The sequence below is a fragment of the Bemisia tabaci genome, chromosome 1, assembly GCF_918797505.1.
Source record: "Bemisia tabaci chromosome 1, PGI_BMITA_v3".
Taxonomy (NCBI): domain Eukaryota; kingdom Metazoa; phylum Arthropoda; class Insecta; order Hemiptera; family Aleyrodidae; genus Bemisia; species Bemisia tabaci.
The window spans coordinates 8219075-8236850 of NC_092793.1; the positions used below are offsets into that span (position 1 = coordinate 8219075).

General features: G+C 37.0%; 3 protein-coding genes across 5 annotated transcripts; all 3 read right to left on the reverse strand.

Moving 5' to 3' along the window:
- Positions 1-39: 39 nt before the first annotated feature.
- LOC140223720 (uncharacterized) lies at positions 40-10798 on the reverse strand. The gene is made up of 2 exons (XM_019054882.2): positions 10650-10798; positions 40-2731 (listed from the first exon to the last, which is right to left on the reverse strand). Exon 2 carries the CDS (start codon positions 1560-1562, stop codon positions 219-221), a length of 1344 nt encoding a protein of 447 aa, XP_018910427.2. The 5' UTR covers positions 1563-2731; positions 10650-10798; the 3' UTR covers positions 40-218.
- LOC109039406 (vacuolar ATPase assembly integral membrane protein VMA21 homolog) lies at positions 4297-10720 on the reverse strand. Its single transcript, XM_072306484.1, has 3 exons — positions 10493-10720; positions 8401-8506; positions 4297-6642 (listed from the first exon to the last, which is right to left on the reverse strand). The coding sequence occupies exons 1-3, from the start codon at positions 10517-10519 to the stop codon at positions 6515-6517; spliced, it is 261 nt and encodes an 86-aa protein (XP_072162585.1). The 5' UTR covers positions 10520-10720; the 3' UTR covers positions 4297-6514.
- A 2232-nt stretch (positions 10799-13030) lies between the features above and the next one.
- osi (electron transfer flavoprotein regulatory factor orsai) lies at positions 13031-16383 on the reverse strand. 3 transcript variants are annotated; one of them, XM_019056413.2, is made up of 3 exons: positions 16228-16383; positions 14172-14236; positions 13031-13441 (listed from the first exon to the last, which is right to left on the reverse strand). In XM_019056413.2, the coding sequence occupies exons 2-3, from the start codon at positions 14208-14210 to the stop codon at positions 13232-13234; spliced, it is 249 nt and encodes an 82-aa protein (XP_018911958.2). In that variant the 5' UTR covers positions 14211-14236; positions 16228-16383; the 3' UTR covers positions 13031-13231. The 3 variants fall into 3 exon arrangements, with proteins under 3 accessions (XP_018911958.2, XP_072162603.1, XP_018911963.2); XM_072306502.1 differs by lacking the exon at positions 16228-16383 and adding an exon at positions 15872-16012; XM_019056418.2 differs by lacking the exon at positions 16228-16383 and adding an exon at positions 15755-15819.
- Positions 16384-17776: the final 1393 nt, after the last annotated feature.

Sequence of the window (17776 nt, forward strand, 5' to 3'; positions counted from 1 at the left end):
TGTGATGATCCTTCTTGATTATGATTAAAAACAATGGTATCACAAAAAACTAAGGACCTTTATTTACAAAGATTTTTTGTTTACAAATTAAAAACAACAAAAATTAGAACAAAAAAGTACATTTGAAGCAATTTTGTACAATCATAAAAATTACAAACGATCAAACAGTCGATACATGGATGAATCATAGGTTTCAAAATTTCTTTGAAACAAGTATATTACGAGAATATGAACTTCTCCCCAACAGGAGGATAGATTAGGCCCAATACCTCATCCTCACTTTTTTGGGCACCCATTTTACAAATGGCTACTTTGTTCAGCTCAATATCTTCAGCCCACAAAAACTCATTTGTTTGGTCCTTATCTTGAGAAGCTTTTTTCTTGTACTCGCCCACATCTCCTCCATAATGATTGAAACACTTTATCAACTCCCGGGCATCGCACTGTCCATCTGCCCACTTGTCTTTTCCCCTCTTTCCTTCACTTTTCCTCCCACCTTTGGCTTGTATGGCATACCTCATGTTAGCTATTGTTGCATGCAACACCAATGGGCGGGTTTCAGTGATGAACCCAGCATTTCGGAACTCCTTGCAGATAGCCTGGCTGAATTTGAGCAAAGGAAATGATGACGATGGCGACGATGTTGGTTTTGCATAAAATACGCAACTCTTTTTGGGAGATGGGAAGGTTGAAAGCCCAGTGAGAGTAATGCGGAGAGGATTGTTCTTGCTAAAAGGAGTAGGGTGGTTTTCTTCGACTGGAATTTTTGAAGAGGATGTTGGTTGTTGGAGACGCAATTGCTCCTTGTTGATATCATCTGGGCATAAACACTGCTCAGGCTGAGAATCAGTGTTGCCATCTTTGTCTGTTACGCGCTCAGGTTGGACTTTTTCTTGCTGAAGAAGTACACCTTTTAAAATGTTCGCATAGTCTAGACTCTGCAGAAGTTCCAACGCCTGACTCATACTCTCCTTGGATGACAGGTCCATTACACCCAATGTCAAGTGAAAGGTACCTGCTGGTCTAAAGGCAAGGGATGGTAGAATCTGAAGATCTGGATTTGGACCTAGGTGAGGTTGTGAAAAGTTTGTGTCAGAATTTAAGCTGTTAGTTTCTACATCTACTATGTTAGCAACATCATCTGCTTTCTGGGATGTGAAAATTTTCTCTGACTGGCTGTGATTTTCATCTAGGCTCAAGGATGTGCTTATACTTGGTTTTGTGGCTATTTGGCGAAAATATTTCAGTGATGCTGCCAGTTGTGGAACTGATGTGTCCGTCACAAGAGGGAAGCACAGGAAATGGGTCTTCCTTTTTTTCGGAGGTTTATCAATCCTTTTCTGTCGTTTGCAAGGAGGCTGAGCTCTTTGTGAATCAGAATAAGATTCTGAGTCCCAGTCATTTTTAGGGCGTTTGGTAGAAAAGAGGGCCATAACTTTGAATGATATCTGATGAAGCTGTACTGGTTTGGCGCAGTAATAACTGACTGATTGTACTGTTGAAATGAAAGGTCGATATAAATGCCAAATTTGTCCACTCAGCGTTAAGCAGAATGGATGCATGTTGTTTTGAATTGGTAAAATTGGGCAATTCAAAATGATCCGCGTTCTTGTGTAAACTTAGAGGGTGTCAGATCATTGAATTCTTTGGAATGTTAACATAAAACGATCATAGTAGCATGCTACAAAGATGTAACCTAGTCTGCTATAGGCACATGATTCTTACCACTAGAAAATAGTAATTGCAACTGATAATGAAGTACTCATACAATTACTGAAAATTGTAACCTGAGTATTTTGTGTAAAGTCATCAAAATTCAGGTTTTGCTGAGAATGTAGGCTTCGTACAAATGAAACTTCAACCCTAATTCTGCCTCATTTTTGATGAGAACATTCAATCACCACAATTATTGCTATAATACTTATCTTTAACAGGAAAATGTAAATTGAGAGAAATTTCAAATCATATTTTCCTCAAAAAATTAGGAAATAGTGCAACTTCAAATCAGTTAATTAGGAATTTAGACCTTGTTTACATAAAAGGAGCCAAACATTGCAAGAAAATTAAATAAAGTTTGGAAAAAAACTAAACTCACTCATAATAGCTTTGATGAAAATATCCCCAAAAATTCTCAAGAGAATTATAGGAGGAATTATTGTTTTGAGGGGAAAAAGGTGATAGCTAATCTTGCTTTCCCCAATCTCAGTTTTAAAACAGAGGTGTCCTCTAGAGTAAACCTGAGAGGGTAAACTGAGTTTGGATATTTTGTGAGAGAAAAAAATTTTAGGGACTTGAAAGATGTGCACGCGTGCACGACCAAATGCGAGCTGATAGAGTGACAATACTAAATATGAATTCTGAGGAGACTTGATATTTCAATGGGTGAATCCAAGGATTAACTATAGTTAAATTTTGGGATACAAAATCGAGAACATTATCAGTATGAAGAGAAAGTTTTTTTCGCCCTCAAATTACTTGGGCTAGACCCTACTGAGGTAAGATGACAAAATAGGGTAAGTATTTTTGGTTTAAAGTGAGTCAATATGATTTTTAGCACAGATATTTGAGACAAAAACATGGCTTCGAATTGAAGATCTTGCTTTTTTGGATGAACTTAATCTTGTTTTGATGGATGGTGCCAGTATCAGTGTAAATGAATGCCCCTAGAGTACATGCAGTGCGATGACAGCAAGGGTTGCAGAGTAAACGTTGCTGCTTGTTGAGTCAGAGCCTGAAATGAACAAAAATGGTTATTTCAGCATGATGAGCATTTTTTTTTTCTCTCTCTACAAATGAGCACTTGGATAAGGACATCGACTTACGTTGCCGTGCTAAGGAAAAACGCCGTATGAGCCTTCAGGCGTTGCCGGATTTCCTTTGATAAAACACGAATTTCCCAGTAAACTTATGAATATTTTCCTTCTAATTTTTTAGACAATTTTGCTTGCAATCTCATCTAAAGTTTCTGAAAATTTCAAGGAAAGATATCCATGACTTTCCTCATAAATACCTAAACATTTTATAGAAGAAAATTTGGCAGCTCTCGAATGTTTATACGGCGTTCTTCCTTAGCACGGCAGTAAATCAGTGTAAGCCTATACCATCACAAAAAAATAATGAGAATGAGACCGTTATTTTTTATCTCATGTTGTTGACATTTTCCCTTTTTTCTTTTCCTTTTTTGTTTTCTTAAAAAAATCAAAAACATAAAAACAGAAGATATGTGAAGACTCCCTGAGACTTTCACTGATAGATCCTAAAAACCACCACGTTATCTTCAGAGAGCTACATGGTTAGGTAATTTTGATATCACATTTGAGAATATTATCAAATGGTGGCTTTGCTAGACAAGAGAGAGGAGTTTTTTAGACATGAGTCCAATGATATTTGGACGTATTTCTGTCAAACGGAACTAAGCGCCAATTTGAGTTCTTTTTGAGGAAATTAGAATGCCAGATAGCGCGTTCTGTCAAACAGAACTAAGCGCCATAAAAAAGCATTGCAAATATAGGACGAAATGAGCCCGACGCCCGATTCCGCCGCCAATCCAAGCCCCCCTCTCCCTTCCTCCCTGATGACGCTTAGGTCTGTTTGACAGAAATACGTCCATTTATTTAAAATACTATAGCAACCCCTCAACAGCAACAGTGACTGTGCGTTGCCACTGTCTTCAATTTATTTAAGTAGATTCTAACCATGTTGAATCATTTTATTATTTCTCTCATGCATTTTACTGTACTTTGGCTATTACTCATTGGATTTGCAAGGGTGCAAGGATTGTGCAAGGTAAGGCTAAGTACCTTTGTCTTTATTTTCATTGTCTAGTGGTGTATTCAGACTTAAGAAGAGGGAACTTCCATTTTTAAGGCATTTTCAAAGGTTTTTACAATCTTGCTGTGCATTCTTGAAAGTACTTGAAAATGATTTCAGGACTCATTGAGAGCTCCTTTTAACTCCTTGATAATGGTAAACTCAACTCATGGATAACTCAAACTGAGCTCCCATAGTTCAGAAGTGAAGTTGGATCACTGTCTCTATCATAAAAATGAAAGAAAAAAAAAGAAAATCACACCATAATATATGAAAGTAGAAGAAAGTCAGGAATTCAGAAATTTTAAAGTTTAAAATGATTAGAAAACCAGCTTAAGATATTATTAAAACTTGGATTTCCCCTTCTGCAACCAAATGATAATTTTTTTGTGCTATAAAACTTACAAAATGGGTTATATTCTCGGATTTTAAACAGAAATTAAATTCTGTGAAAATCGCTCTTGACTGGGAATGAAAACAATGGAATAAAATAAACTAAGGGCCTATATTTACAAAGATTTTTTGTTTACAAATTAAAAACAACAAAAATTAGAACAAAAAAGTAACATAAAAGCAATTTGGACAATCATAAAAATTACTGACGATCAAAAAGTTGATACCTACATGTATGAATCATAACTTCAAAAATTTCTTTGAAACAAAGTATATTACGAAAATATGAACTTCTCTCCAACAGGAGGATAGATTAGGCCCAATACCTCATCCTCACTTTCTTGGGCACCCATTTGACAAATGGCTATTTTGTTCAGCTCAATACCTTCAGCCCACAAAAACTCATTTGTTTGGTCCTTATCTTGAGAGGCTTTTTTTTTGTACTCGCCCACATCTCCTCCATAATGATTGAAACACTTTATCAATTCCCTGGCATCGCACTGTCCATCTGCCCAACAATTGTCTTTTGCCTATTGTCTTTTGCCTTAGTGTCTTTTCTCCAATTTCCTTCAATCCCACCTTCGTCTTGTTCTTGTACGGCGTACTTCATGTTCGCTATTGTTGCATGTAACGTCAATTGGCGGGTTTCAGTGATGAGCCCAGCATTTCGGAACTCTCTGCAGATAGCCTGACTAAATTTAAGCAAAGGAAATGATGTCGACGGGAAAGATGTTGGTTTTGCAAAAAACACACGACTCTTTTGGGGAGATGGGAAGGTTGAAAGGCCCGTAAGTGAAATACGGAGAGGATTGCTTTTACTGAAAGGAGTGGGGTGGTTTTCTTCAACTGCAACTTTTGAAGGGGATGCAGGTGGTTGGAGAGACAATTGCTCCTTGTTGATATCATCATCTGAGCATAAATACTGCTCAGCCTGAGTATCAGCATTGCCATTTTGGTTTGTTACAGCCTCAGGTTGGATTTTTCTTGTTGGGAAAGCACACTTTGTAAAATGTTCGCATAGTCCAGACTCTGCAGAAGTTCCAACGCCTTACTCATACTCTCCGTGGATGACAGGTCCATTACACCCAATGTCAAGTGAAAGGTACCTGCTGGCCTAAAAGCAATGGCTGGTAGAATCTGAAGATCTGGATTTGGAACTTGGCGAGGTTGTGGAAAGTCTATGTCAGGGTTTAGGCTAATATTATCTATATTTATTGTTTCAGGAACATCATCTGCTTTCAGGGATGTGCTTACACTTGGTTTTGTGGCTATTTGGCGAAAATATTTCAGTGATGCTGCCAGTTGTGGAACTGATGTGTCCGTCACAAGAGGGAAACACAGGAAATGGGTCGATGTTTTCATCGGAGGTTTATTATACCTTCTTCGTCCTTTGAAAAAAGATTGAGCTTTTTGAGAATCAAAACAAGATTTTGAGTTCCAGTCATTCTTTGGGTGTTTAGTTGAAAAAAGGGCCATAACTTTGGATGATATCTGATGAAGCTGTACTGGTTTGGCGCAGAAATGACAGACAAATTGTACTGTTGAAGTAAAAGGTTGATATAAATGCCAAATTTGTCCTCTCAGCTTTAAGCAGAATGGATACAAACCGCTTTACATTGACAAAATTGGGCAATTTAAAGTGATCAGTGTTCTTGCATTTTAGAGGGACATTAGATCATTAAACTTTTTGGAATGTGCACATAAAACGGTCAAAATAGCATTCTACAGAGATGTAACCTAGTCTGCGATAGGCCCATGATCCTTACCACTAGAAAGTAGTAATTGTAACTGATAATCAAGTATTCGTACAATTAATGAAAATTGTAAGTTTCCTTCATCTTTTAAGAGAATGTTCACGATTATTCCTATAATACTTTTCTTTATCAAGAGAGTGTGAGTGCAGAGAAATTTTGAATTAGAATTCCCTAAAAAATCTAGGAAATAAAGCAACTTAAATTCAGTATAACTAGGAATTTAGATCTTGTTAGAATGAAAAGGAGCCAAACAGTGCAAGAAAAATTGAGCACACTTTGGAAAAAAATAAAACTCCCTCACAATAGCTTTGATGAAAATTTCCTCAAAAATTTTCAAGGATGGTGGGGGGGGGGGGGGCGCTTAACAAGTAAAAAACATTCAGGGGGAAAAATCAAGAACATTATCTGTACAAAGAAAAAGTTTTTTTGCCTTAAAATTATTCAGACTAGTCCCTACTTACGGATGATGACAAACAAGGAGTCAATATGATTTTTAGCGCAGACATTTGAGACAAAAACATGGCTTCAGATTGAAGATCTTGCTTTTTCTGATGACTTTAATCTTGTTTTGATGGTTTAGTGCCAGTGTCAGAGTATGCTTTATAAATGAATGCCCCTAGAGTCACATGCAGTACGATGACAGCAAGGGCTGCAGAGTAAACGTTGCTACTTATTGAGTCGGATCCTGAAATGAACAAAAAATTATTATTTCAGCATGATGAGCATTTTTTCTTTCTCTACAAATGAGCACTTGGATGAATACATCAACTTACATTAAGTAGTACTGTTACCACCTACAAGCATAAGACCGTTATTTTTGATCTCCTGTTGCTGACATTTCTCCTTTTTTTTCTATTTTGTTTTTGTCAAAAAAAAAAAAAAAAAAAAAAAAAAAAAAAAAAAAAAAAATAGAAGGTATGCGGAGCCTTCCACAATCTTTTGCTGAAAGATCCTACAAACTAGCCACATTGAAGAGAGTTAGATGGTCCACTTAACATCACATTTGAGCAAAATTATCAAATGATAATTTTTGACTTTGCTAGACAAGGGCGAGAAATTTTTAGACATGAGTGCAAATACATTTACTTAAAATACTACAGCAACCTCCATGGAAGATCAACATGACTTGAGCACTTATCCTTACAAAGAGAAGTGAGGGACAGAAAGAATGAAATTTCTCTGGAAACAACCCTCTTTATAGTGTATTCTCTGAAAGAAATACACTGTTGCATATTCATTTGATGTCACACCTGGGCCAAGGATGATGTGGTAACATTGATCATGGATGGTGGATTACGAACATGCATAAATGCTGTTATAAATTTGATAATTGAGGGGCTTGGAGGACAAGGTGCATAAGTGCAGTTTTTGCTATTTTAGGAAATACCTAAGAACATGTTTAAAGTTTCAAAATTACATGGAGCCTTTGGTGGAAAGGAAGTTTTAACTCACATTTTGATGCTTTAAAGTTGGATTTTAGTTGTGAATTTTTCACAGAATATACTTTCAAACTAGTTTTAGTTGAGTTCAAGAATATCTCAATTTTTTGAAAAATTGCACTTCATGCGCTTTGTCCTCCAGTCCCCTTAATTCATGTACGCATTTTCGAAAATTTTCTTTTCGTTTTTGCTGAGTTATACCACCCCTGTATTAAAGGTTTTCTGCATGAAACTTTTAGCAATGTAAAGTAGAGAAACAGGCTGATTATTTTGCAAAGAAAACTCAGAGATACATGTAAAAGTATTAGATTTCATATGGTGTGGACAGGCAGTGAGGAGAGAATCAATTTTATGATCTTAATAGTTTGTATACATTTAATGACTTCCTTTCAATATTTTTTCAGGAGCAACATCTCAGGCATCTCTTGGCTCAAGAATGAGCCAGTATGCAATTAAAGCAAAATAATTTCAGCCATTCCAAAATGGCGAGCTTCAAAAGTTTAGTGCAGGGGATGCACGATGCAAGGCATGAGGGGAGTAGGGCAGAAAAGTTTATGGACGAACTGTTAGTTGCATAGTGGATCAGAGGCAAAAACATTTTGTATAAATGCTTTGTTGCACAATGAGTGCTGGAAGAAGGTTTATGAACCGTTGTCAGATCAAAAATTTCTCGGACGAACTGTTTTTAAACATTGATATAAGTATTTCAATTTTTTTTTTCATAACTGTGCTACACCAAAAAAGCTACTGAGTTTATACCCTTCTTCAAAGTAAACTTTTCCCACCATAGATGCAAATCGTACAGATCATTTAAAAAGAGCCAAAACAAGTAAACCCACAAATTCAATCTAAAATTGAGCGCGGAGCCTGTGTCCTAGGAGGACGCTCAATGGTACAATGGTACACAGCACTGCTTTATTTTTTCAGGTTATTTGAAAGGTGATTTGACGAAAAACTTAATTTCTGCAATTGATAAAGAGGCATGAGAAACAAGGAATACTTACCACTGAAAACAATAAACTTTGCGCTGAAAAATGAGAGGACTGGAAAGACAATTATAACGAAGCAGTAATAGAAGATAGTCCTGAAGATTACAAAATCTGGAGTCTCCTAGGAAAGAAAAAAAGAAATATTAGGGTCACCAAGTTGTTGAAATGTATGTGCTAGGAAACCCTTCTTGACTTGACAAAAATAGATGAAAGCCATGCATAGATGCGTGAAATTGTTTGATGCAAACTTTTTATCAATTTTGACATGAGCACTATCTTCAGGGTAATAAATTGCAAAACCAGAGCATATTAACAAAACACATTAATAAATATTAAATAGCAAACATTTTTTACATAGTTTGGTTGAGAGAGAGAAAGGTGAGATGTGAGTAGGAAATGACAACTGGAGTGAAAAACAGAAACTGGTAGTTGAATCAACAAGTGGGAATTTCAAAAAGATAACAGAGGTATAACGAGGTAGATAAGAACACGAAACATCAAGTGGCCGCGTTAAACAGAAAGGAACCGCGCCACATTGGCTATTGCCAAATTTTGTTGGGCAATTTAATTTTTTACATGAAAACGGTTGTGCGGATTTTTGAGCAAATATGTGTGAACTTTTTGCATTGTACGAAGCGAATTCCTTGAAATTTTCAAAGGAATCTGCACAACCGTTTTCACGTAAAAAATCAAATTGCCCAGTTAATTTTGGCAATGGCTGTTGTGGCTTGGTTCCTTTCTGCTAAACGCAGTTGGAGTAGTAGCCAAATCACAAAGCAAATCAATAACTGGTGTGGCTGTTGTAATCAGATCTGTAAGTGTGTTATTAACATTTTCATGGTTTCGAAAGCCTTTAAAAAGTTTGTAATAAACTATTACACGCATCTCTGCTATTCTTGATGAGTTAAATTTAATAGATACGATAATGCTGAGTTACAGGAAATCCTTTTTGTTCATTTTTAAGAAATCTTTATGTTTAAAAACAAATCATGAACAAAAAATTGACATCAAAATTGTGTTAAATTCTAACTATGAAGAAAACGAATTAAAAATTGTACATTTATTTAAAATTTGGGTTAAAATTTACGAAAAAAAAAGATACCTAGAAAATTTGTAAAAAATCAAGATGGCATTTTACTTAGAAAGATAAATAAAAAGGGTTTCGTTGTTCTTTGTTCGCTTTGTCACTTTTGTTCGCACGCACAGCAAACTACAGACCCTGAACTCAGATGTATGGCAGATGGTGCTGAGACAATCAGCGACAATTCAGTATTGAAATTTGGGTACATTGAAAGACCTACTTAACACAATTCACCTGCGCAAGTGAAAGATCTGTTGTAGTGTAGAGGCAATTATGGAAAAACAGATTTAGGTAAAACTCAAAATTCTGAATGCAAACTAGGTAAAATGCTCATGATTTTTCTTAGTTTGTGAGCAAAACACCATAATAATCAGCTGACTAGGGAGGTACAAAGACACTGAATCACGTAGACAGTGCATCCTGTGTTACGAAAGGCGAGACAACTTTTAAAAATTCGCATGTCGAAGAGTGTTGGCACCGACCTGCATCGATGAGTTCGTGTGTCCCAATTACACACATCTGCGCATGCGCAGAGCGCCTCCAGTGAATTTTTGTCGGATTGAGAGGCTTTTTTTCTCGGTTAATAATTAGTTCGGAAAAATGAAACATTGCTATTCGGTGGTAAAATTATATAATATAAGACTTTTCTTCTTAGGAATTTTGTCTGAAAATGGACTCTAAATGGGATATTCATAAAAAACTAGGCGCGCAGATAAATTCTCCATTGCCTCTCTGCAGTCTCTTCGAGTGCTTGGGACACACGCTCTCTCCCCTTCCCCGCCCGCCCAACATGGGGCTCCGAGAGACTTGTCTCGCTCCGCCTGAACTAAATCAAGCCGGACACACGGTCCACGAGATTCAATGTCTTTAGGGAGCTATGAGTGGGTGTAAATACAAACAATCAAGGCAAGCAAAATGACCAGTTAAACACTGGCAGATTTCACATAGTCAGTTTAATTTGATTGAGATGGCTGAAAAGTTGAGTGCAGTACTTAATTATATCAAAAAATAACTGAGGTGCAATACCTTTTGAATGAGGACGGTTTGTTCCATTGTGAGTTGCAGCTTTCGGGATGATCCTGCGGCAATTGGTGTCTGGTTCTTGAACTAAATTACAACGCTAAGTGTGGATAACACTTAGTTTAGGGAGTGTTTTGGAAATTGAAAAGGAATGATGAAATACCTGGACATTCAACGAGATGCCGCGAAAACCACTGGTAGCAAATCGACTTGCACTGTGCTGTCTGAGATAACTATTCAAAGTAAACAATCGACAATTCGACACTTTCAGTTTCAGAAGTTTCGTTTCAGACGATAATCACCATAACATAACCTCAATCTAGAGTAAAGTCTGTGCCGCTCTCTGATTGGTTCATCACTAGGCTCGTGATGAGCAATGAGCAAACAATACAGACACAGTGCGGTCGGCGGGAAACGCATAGCGCCTACAAGACTGCTTGAATACTTCACGCATTGCGTCAAATACAGTGCGTTCTGCACGGTCGGCGGGAAACGCATAGCGCCTACAAGACTGCATGAATACTTCACGCATTGTGCCAAACATAGTGCGATCAGCACGACGATGCGGCGGTGGAAGTTAAAATGATTAAACCTTTATGGTTGTTCTTTCATAATTTTTTCGTTCATTTCTTACATATGGTAGGCCTTGTCCATGCAGAGATAGGTTCACGGAACTGAATTTTCGCGCAAAGTTTCGTGACCTTATGTTAGTAGTGCTAACAGGGCTTTCGCATAAAATGTGTCCAACACGAGTAAGCGCGTCTTATGCACCCTTCCCCCTCCGGCACGTTCACTTGATGGTTTTTATGAATGTTTCAAAACGAATGCAATGAAGGTGGCAAGATGCAGGCGGCTCATGGGCGGTAAATACTTACGTAAATCCAGCCCTGCGTGTACTTAGCGTTATAAAACATATTATGTACTAGCCGTGATTAGCTCGATAGGTAAGCTGCCGCCACGCCTAGCCAGGGTGTGCCTCTGCCCCTAGACCCCCAGTTCCTCGCTTCGGGATGAACTTGCGACTCGCTCCGCGAGCTGCCCCTCATAGCTATCGACGTTCAAAATATGAAAATGAGAAGACATCTTCGTCACTTTGGCGTCTCACCCTGTTTGTAAAGTGTTGATGAAATCTTGGTACGGTAGCTTTGTTTTAATATAGTCAGTTTGAATGCGTAAAACAAGTTTTCATATTGCAATCCAAGTCTAGATCCTTGGGTTGGCATAGACGTAGCATGCCTGTGGCAGTTTCTACGAGAAACGTCAAGATTTTTACAAATTCGGACACCATATTGCTGACCTGAGAAATTTTTTTAGGAACGAGACTGCTTGCGCCCTTCGCCTCTTAAGTTCCAAAATTGACTAAGATAAAAAAGGAAAAAAAAAATACGATTTCAACAAGAATCAGAGGCTCTAAATCGCCTTCAAATTAGGAGGATACGACAGATCATACATTCGTGCGAGCAGCTCATTAATAATAACTGTATGTGTTACTTTACGCCTAGTCGCCTACGCGTATTGATGCCAACGATTAGTGTGATAATGGTGGGTAAACCTTGATTTTTTTTTTTTTTTTTTTTTTTTTTTAATCGATGGAAGAAAAAAATGAAATAGAGAAAAATAAAAAATGCATTTATAAAGTTAAGTCAAGTTTTACAACCAGATAAAAATGGTAAACTTTCCTCAGTCAAGGGCTAAGAATCAAATGCTTAATTAACTGAAGGTACTTAAAGAAATATTAATGGAAGAGAAAATAAAAAATAGGTACATGATGGAATAAATAAAATTATGATGCTACTTTATTTTTGGTTTCAGGTACTTAAAATATTATAAAAAAACTTATCGTGAAAATTTAGTTCCAGCGTGAAATTATGATAAAAACGCACTAAAATTCAGTCCAATTATCTTAAGTTTGAGCTGAAATACGGCATTTCGCGGCGAATCGCGGCCATACGCAAATGCCGTACATCAGCTCAAACTTAAGATAATTGGACTGACTTTTAGTGCGTTTATATCATAATTTCACGCTGGAACTAAATTTTCACGCCAAAAGATGAATTTTTCAGCGAGAAAAAAATTTTGGTCCGGGTACTAGGGCCCATTAAGGAGGAGTGAAGGGTGCCTATTGTTCCTACCCTTACAATGGATGGGTTGCCGGCCTAAGGTCGCTGAACAAAAGAGGGTGTCCGGCGAGCGGTACGGTCACCCGAGTCCAAGACTGATGCGTTGCCATTTACGGATTTTAATGCCGAATAAAAAGTATCAGCTTACGTGAAACAGACTATACACGTGTTGATGCCAACGATTAGTGTGATAATGGTGGGTAAACCTTGATTTTTTTTTTTTTTTTTTTTTTTTTTAATCGATGGAAGAAAAAAATGAAATAGAGAAAAATAAAAAATGCATTTATAAAGTTAAGTCAAGTTTTACAACCAGATAAAAATGGTAAACTTTCCTCAGTCAAGGGCTAAGAATCAAATGCTTAATTAACTGAAGGTACTTAAAGAAATATTAATGGAAGAGAAAATAAAAAATAGGTACATGATGGAATAAATAAAATTATGATGCTACTTTATTTTTGGTTTCAGGTACTTAAAATATTATAAAAAAACTTATCATTAACTGTTTTATATACAAATATATATAAATGGATTTTGAATGGAATTAATGAACAAATAAATGGTACATTGCAACATAGTACACATAGAGTCAATCCATGGTTTAATTCTTAGGCAAATACATAGTATTTTAATCAGTCTCATTGTATCTTTTTTTCAGAGTGCGATATTTTCTCAACATATACAGAGCCTCAATTTCTTTTTGCACATACTTTCCTCTGTTTATCATTTCTTCAATTTTCTCTGGTGATGTTTCCTCTCGATTGTTCATAAAAGCCCTTTTCAGCCTTGCTCGAAAAAAATCATATCCTTGTGGATAATCTCTGCCCAATGCCAGGAGCTGTAAAAATTGATAGAAAATTAATTGAGAAAACAACTAAAATTTAGTTACCTACTGAATAAAACTTAAAATTAATGACATACTTAATTTTTGGAAAGTAGAACAAACAACAAATGACACATAACAGTGATGCTCTAAGAGATGAAAACATAATGATACACTATCTACAATTTACTTTATGGTCCCGAACTCTGAAATATGAAGTGAGTTGCAGACAGTGTAATCATGTCACCAGACAAAGTGATTAAAAACCAAAACATAAAGATAATTAGGTATCTTCAATTGTAAGAATCTATAAACCATTTATTTTTTACCAAAAATTTTTTTCTTTTACATCAACTGATGGGAAGGGGGGGTATTCACCCCATCAACTTCACTAAATAACCATATCATCTGCAAGTTTCTTCTATTTTCAATTAATAAAAGTGCATTGAAACATGCTCCTTAATCGAGAATTCAGTCAATAGTTTCAGCAATGCTTCCACTTTCAGTGAAAAAAAAATACTTAATGTTGAAGAAGAGTGAATGAGTATAGGTGAGTAACGCAAATCTGATATTGTACGGCTGACTGAACTGTATTCTTTAGAATCAAAAGTAATCACTAAAGAATGTAGAATCATGTAATGAAAGGGCTGAATTTTTGTGATTCAAAGGGTTTCAAATGGTCGATCGCTCTTTCCTTTATTTCTAATCTTTCTGACAAAAAATTGAGATCTGAAAGCAGACTTACAGTTTTATACAGTTCTATGACTCGTTTCTTCTGAGACATTGCGTTCAGCAGCTTCAAAGATGTTCCTGGAAAAGGACATCAAGTAATAAGTAGAGGCAAGAGAAACATTTGACAATAAGAGCACATGTAAGCTGCATAGCAGATAATAACTACAATTAGTAGAGATTTAATTTCTAGACAGTATTAATGAATTGGTCGAAGGTCAAACAAATCAATGATGAAATAATGGGTGATGTTATGCTGGAAGGATTGCATCAGGTGCATCTGTTTGATAATAAATTTTTGATGAGTGCTGCACTGGTAGGTAAGTATATTTACTTACTTATGCAGCTTATTTTGCAATAACTTCCTGATTTTTAGTACCTTATAATTTTTCCTTCTGCAATAGAAAAATTGATCAGAGGATCAACCTGAAATTTTGCTAGATGCAAGATGATTCTTTTGTTCTGGGGATAAGTACGCCTTTTGATTGAAGAATTTCATGACTAACAGAGATGAGCTGTTTAAGACAAATATAAAAAGTTCCTGCTTGGTCCCACTGAATACTTTTTAATTTTCACTTTCAGAATGAATCAGTGACACTTAACCATTTTTTTTTCTTTTTTTGAATTTCATTCTTCAGCAGCTAGCACACTTACAGTCCCCGACTGTACAATTCACAGTGTTCGCATGAGCAGAGAATGTACAGTTGGCGGTGGGACTGTCCATTTCAGCCCGCGAATGTCATTGATTGTACAGTCAGACTGTACGTATGCTAGCTGCTTTTGGAAGTACAGGGTGAACTAAGCTTCCAGGACTTTTGTCAGATTTTTTCAAAAACTGATGTCAAAGAAACTAAATTTTGAAAATGGCAAGAATGGGACCCATTTGAAACAATACTTTTGGGGCGGAGGAAATGAAGCTTGCAGATTCACTCCTTGTAGACGCTCACGTTGGCATCAAACTGAAGCGTCACTCTGCATGGGGGTATTGATACCGGTATTAACAGTTGAACCTTAAAAGACAGCAGGCTGATGACTTTTGATCGACGACTCCAAATCAACTCTCATCAGAAAGCAAGGCAATCCCATTAAACGTCTGCTCTGATACCCCCAGACCCTGCAAAAATTCCTTGCTACTGCTCAATTGGGCTGTTATTGTGATGCGAGTAAGATTAATTACTGAGATGCAATTTAAAACTTTAATGGGGCGGATATGAGTGGAGATAGAGCTTCTGCTACAGGTCAAAGTTCATCTGCCAAATAAATTAGTTACCTTGTGAAATAATAGTAAAAGATTTGCAATATAAGTAAGTTATTTCAATTAGTTTGTATGACATGGTGAAACTGGCCCCAGCAAACTCTAATATCCGCCAACTAATTTGACAGAAACTCTTGTGGAATATACATATGTGTGAACGAATTATAGCAGGTTCCAGTGTTGAAGCCGTTATGGCACAGGAGGGTCCATGATCAGAAGCTCAGAGTTTCATTCCCAGGCAAGGAACCCAAGTTTGCAGGGTCGTTTGGGGCTCGTTGCCGTAGGGAGTGGGATCCACGTTCTGGCTTGCCTCTGATGGCTACTTACAATATCAAAAAAATTACCTCTTTGACCTTTCACTTGGCGTAGGAATAGATGAAAGGATAATAAAACAAACTGCAAGTGTAGGCTTAGAGAAAGCGAGTATAAAGGAAATCAGCGGGAGGAAGAGAGGCAGTTACATTTTAAAATGAAACTTCCTTGAGTGAGGACGGAGTCTTCATAAAAATAATTTTGGACAAACAAGTACTAACAAACTGGTGATGTAAGTTAAAGTGACCTTGGTTAGGGGTAAAAAGCTGAGGCAAGGAAATTAGAACTGCTGGCATGGATCTCTAAACGTTATCCATGGCAACTGGAGAAAATAATCAGGGACGATCAACTGATATTGAGGAGTCCAAGGGTTGTAACTCAAACATGTGAATCTTGGTGAGAGGGCAGGATGAGGATGAGACTAATCATACATACTTGATATTTATGCGCCAGAAGAGATCTATGTAATGAATTTTCTGATAAATGCAAAATTTTGGGTACTTACGTTAGAAGAAAATCATCTTTCACGATTGTTTGTTTACTTGTTGTAAATTTCAAGCTAGCTAAAATTGAACAAAATTGATAATTCAGGAATTTTGATAACGAGAGAAAATAAATACTGATAAAAGAATAACAGGTGATGACGTCATAAAAAATACTAGCCGGTGTTGCCAAGGTGGACTAAAAAAGGGTGTGATGTCAGATACTCAGATGTGGTTACATGTAGGATGTAGGACAAAAAAATATCGGCAAGGCACAAGTTGCTCATCTGTCTTGAAGCGAAAGAGATTTTGCAATTAATCTGTAACTTTCCTCGCAAAAATTCCTCAATCATTTTTATCAATTAATGACGCATGAAAGCGATTTGACAATGTTCATAAATTACAAAATACGAGTACCAACATGCGCACAACATTTTCTAGGAAAATTAAAATTCGAACATTTTTTCAATTCGATTGAGTCTTGTGTTGCATTCGGATGTATTTTCTCTGCTTTGAATTTATGTTAAAACTCTAAGTTTTTATGAGTACTAAGAAGATACGTATAGCTCATTTTAGGTAGATTCTGTATGTGTGTAAATTATTTTTCTTCACATATTTGATTGGTAAACTTGAAATAGCCGCCATTTGTACTTTTTAGAAATATTGCTCGCGTGATGTCGTGGTCAATTTGTCTACAATGCTGGCGATAGGTTGTACATACGTAGAACTTCCAGTACTCGTACTGGTAGGTGACATTGTACATGTCAGTTTGCCCTAAAACAAACAGTGGTCCGTTGATCAAAGAAGGGATGTGCTTTGGTTCTACACAGACTGGGTTTCTATCATTGAGGTTCAGGTGAGTATTTTATAATAAATGGTATTGACGGTTCCCAGTCGAAAGCTTACTCATGTGGGCACGTAATCGCTCGGTTACTAGGTGGAGCTCCAATTTGGGCGGCAAGAGTCAAGTATATTTGTTCTTTGTGTACGAACGCAGATCAACGAATTATTAGTATATTTACTGTTTTTTCGTCTTCGTTGCTTGTAACTTAAGCTTATGATCCAAAATGATCCTTCGAAGGTTTTCACTCTGGCCTCATAATCTTGACTCATTCAACGACCATTTTTGGTTATTACTCTACTGGCTGTCAGCATCGACGAGGTTGAAGAACAATGGAATCATATTCTCACTACTACTGATTCCTTAGCATATTCTTACTGGTAATAGTTGGCTGATTTTAAGGGAGCTGCTGATATGATTCCTCATTGAGGTTCTAGAAGGCACTCATGGGGGTATCTTATTTGTTGTCATTACATAAGGTGTCAGAATTGGACCGATGCGCCCTAGACTTATCGTGATTGTTGGTTTGGATCATTTATGTTTGGGGGGTTGGGAATTCTGCCTGTTCATTCGCCTGGGGTTTGGGCTTTGGGGTGAGGCCGGTGACTCGTATGCGAGTAGGTTGAAGTGCATAGGAGTGCATAAGTGGGCGGAGATCGCACTTGTTTAGTAATCCTTTTGGGCAGAGCTGGTGCCAGTTCGTGGGCACGGAAGTCCGAAGGTGGCGGTTG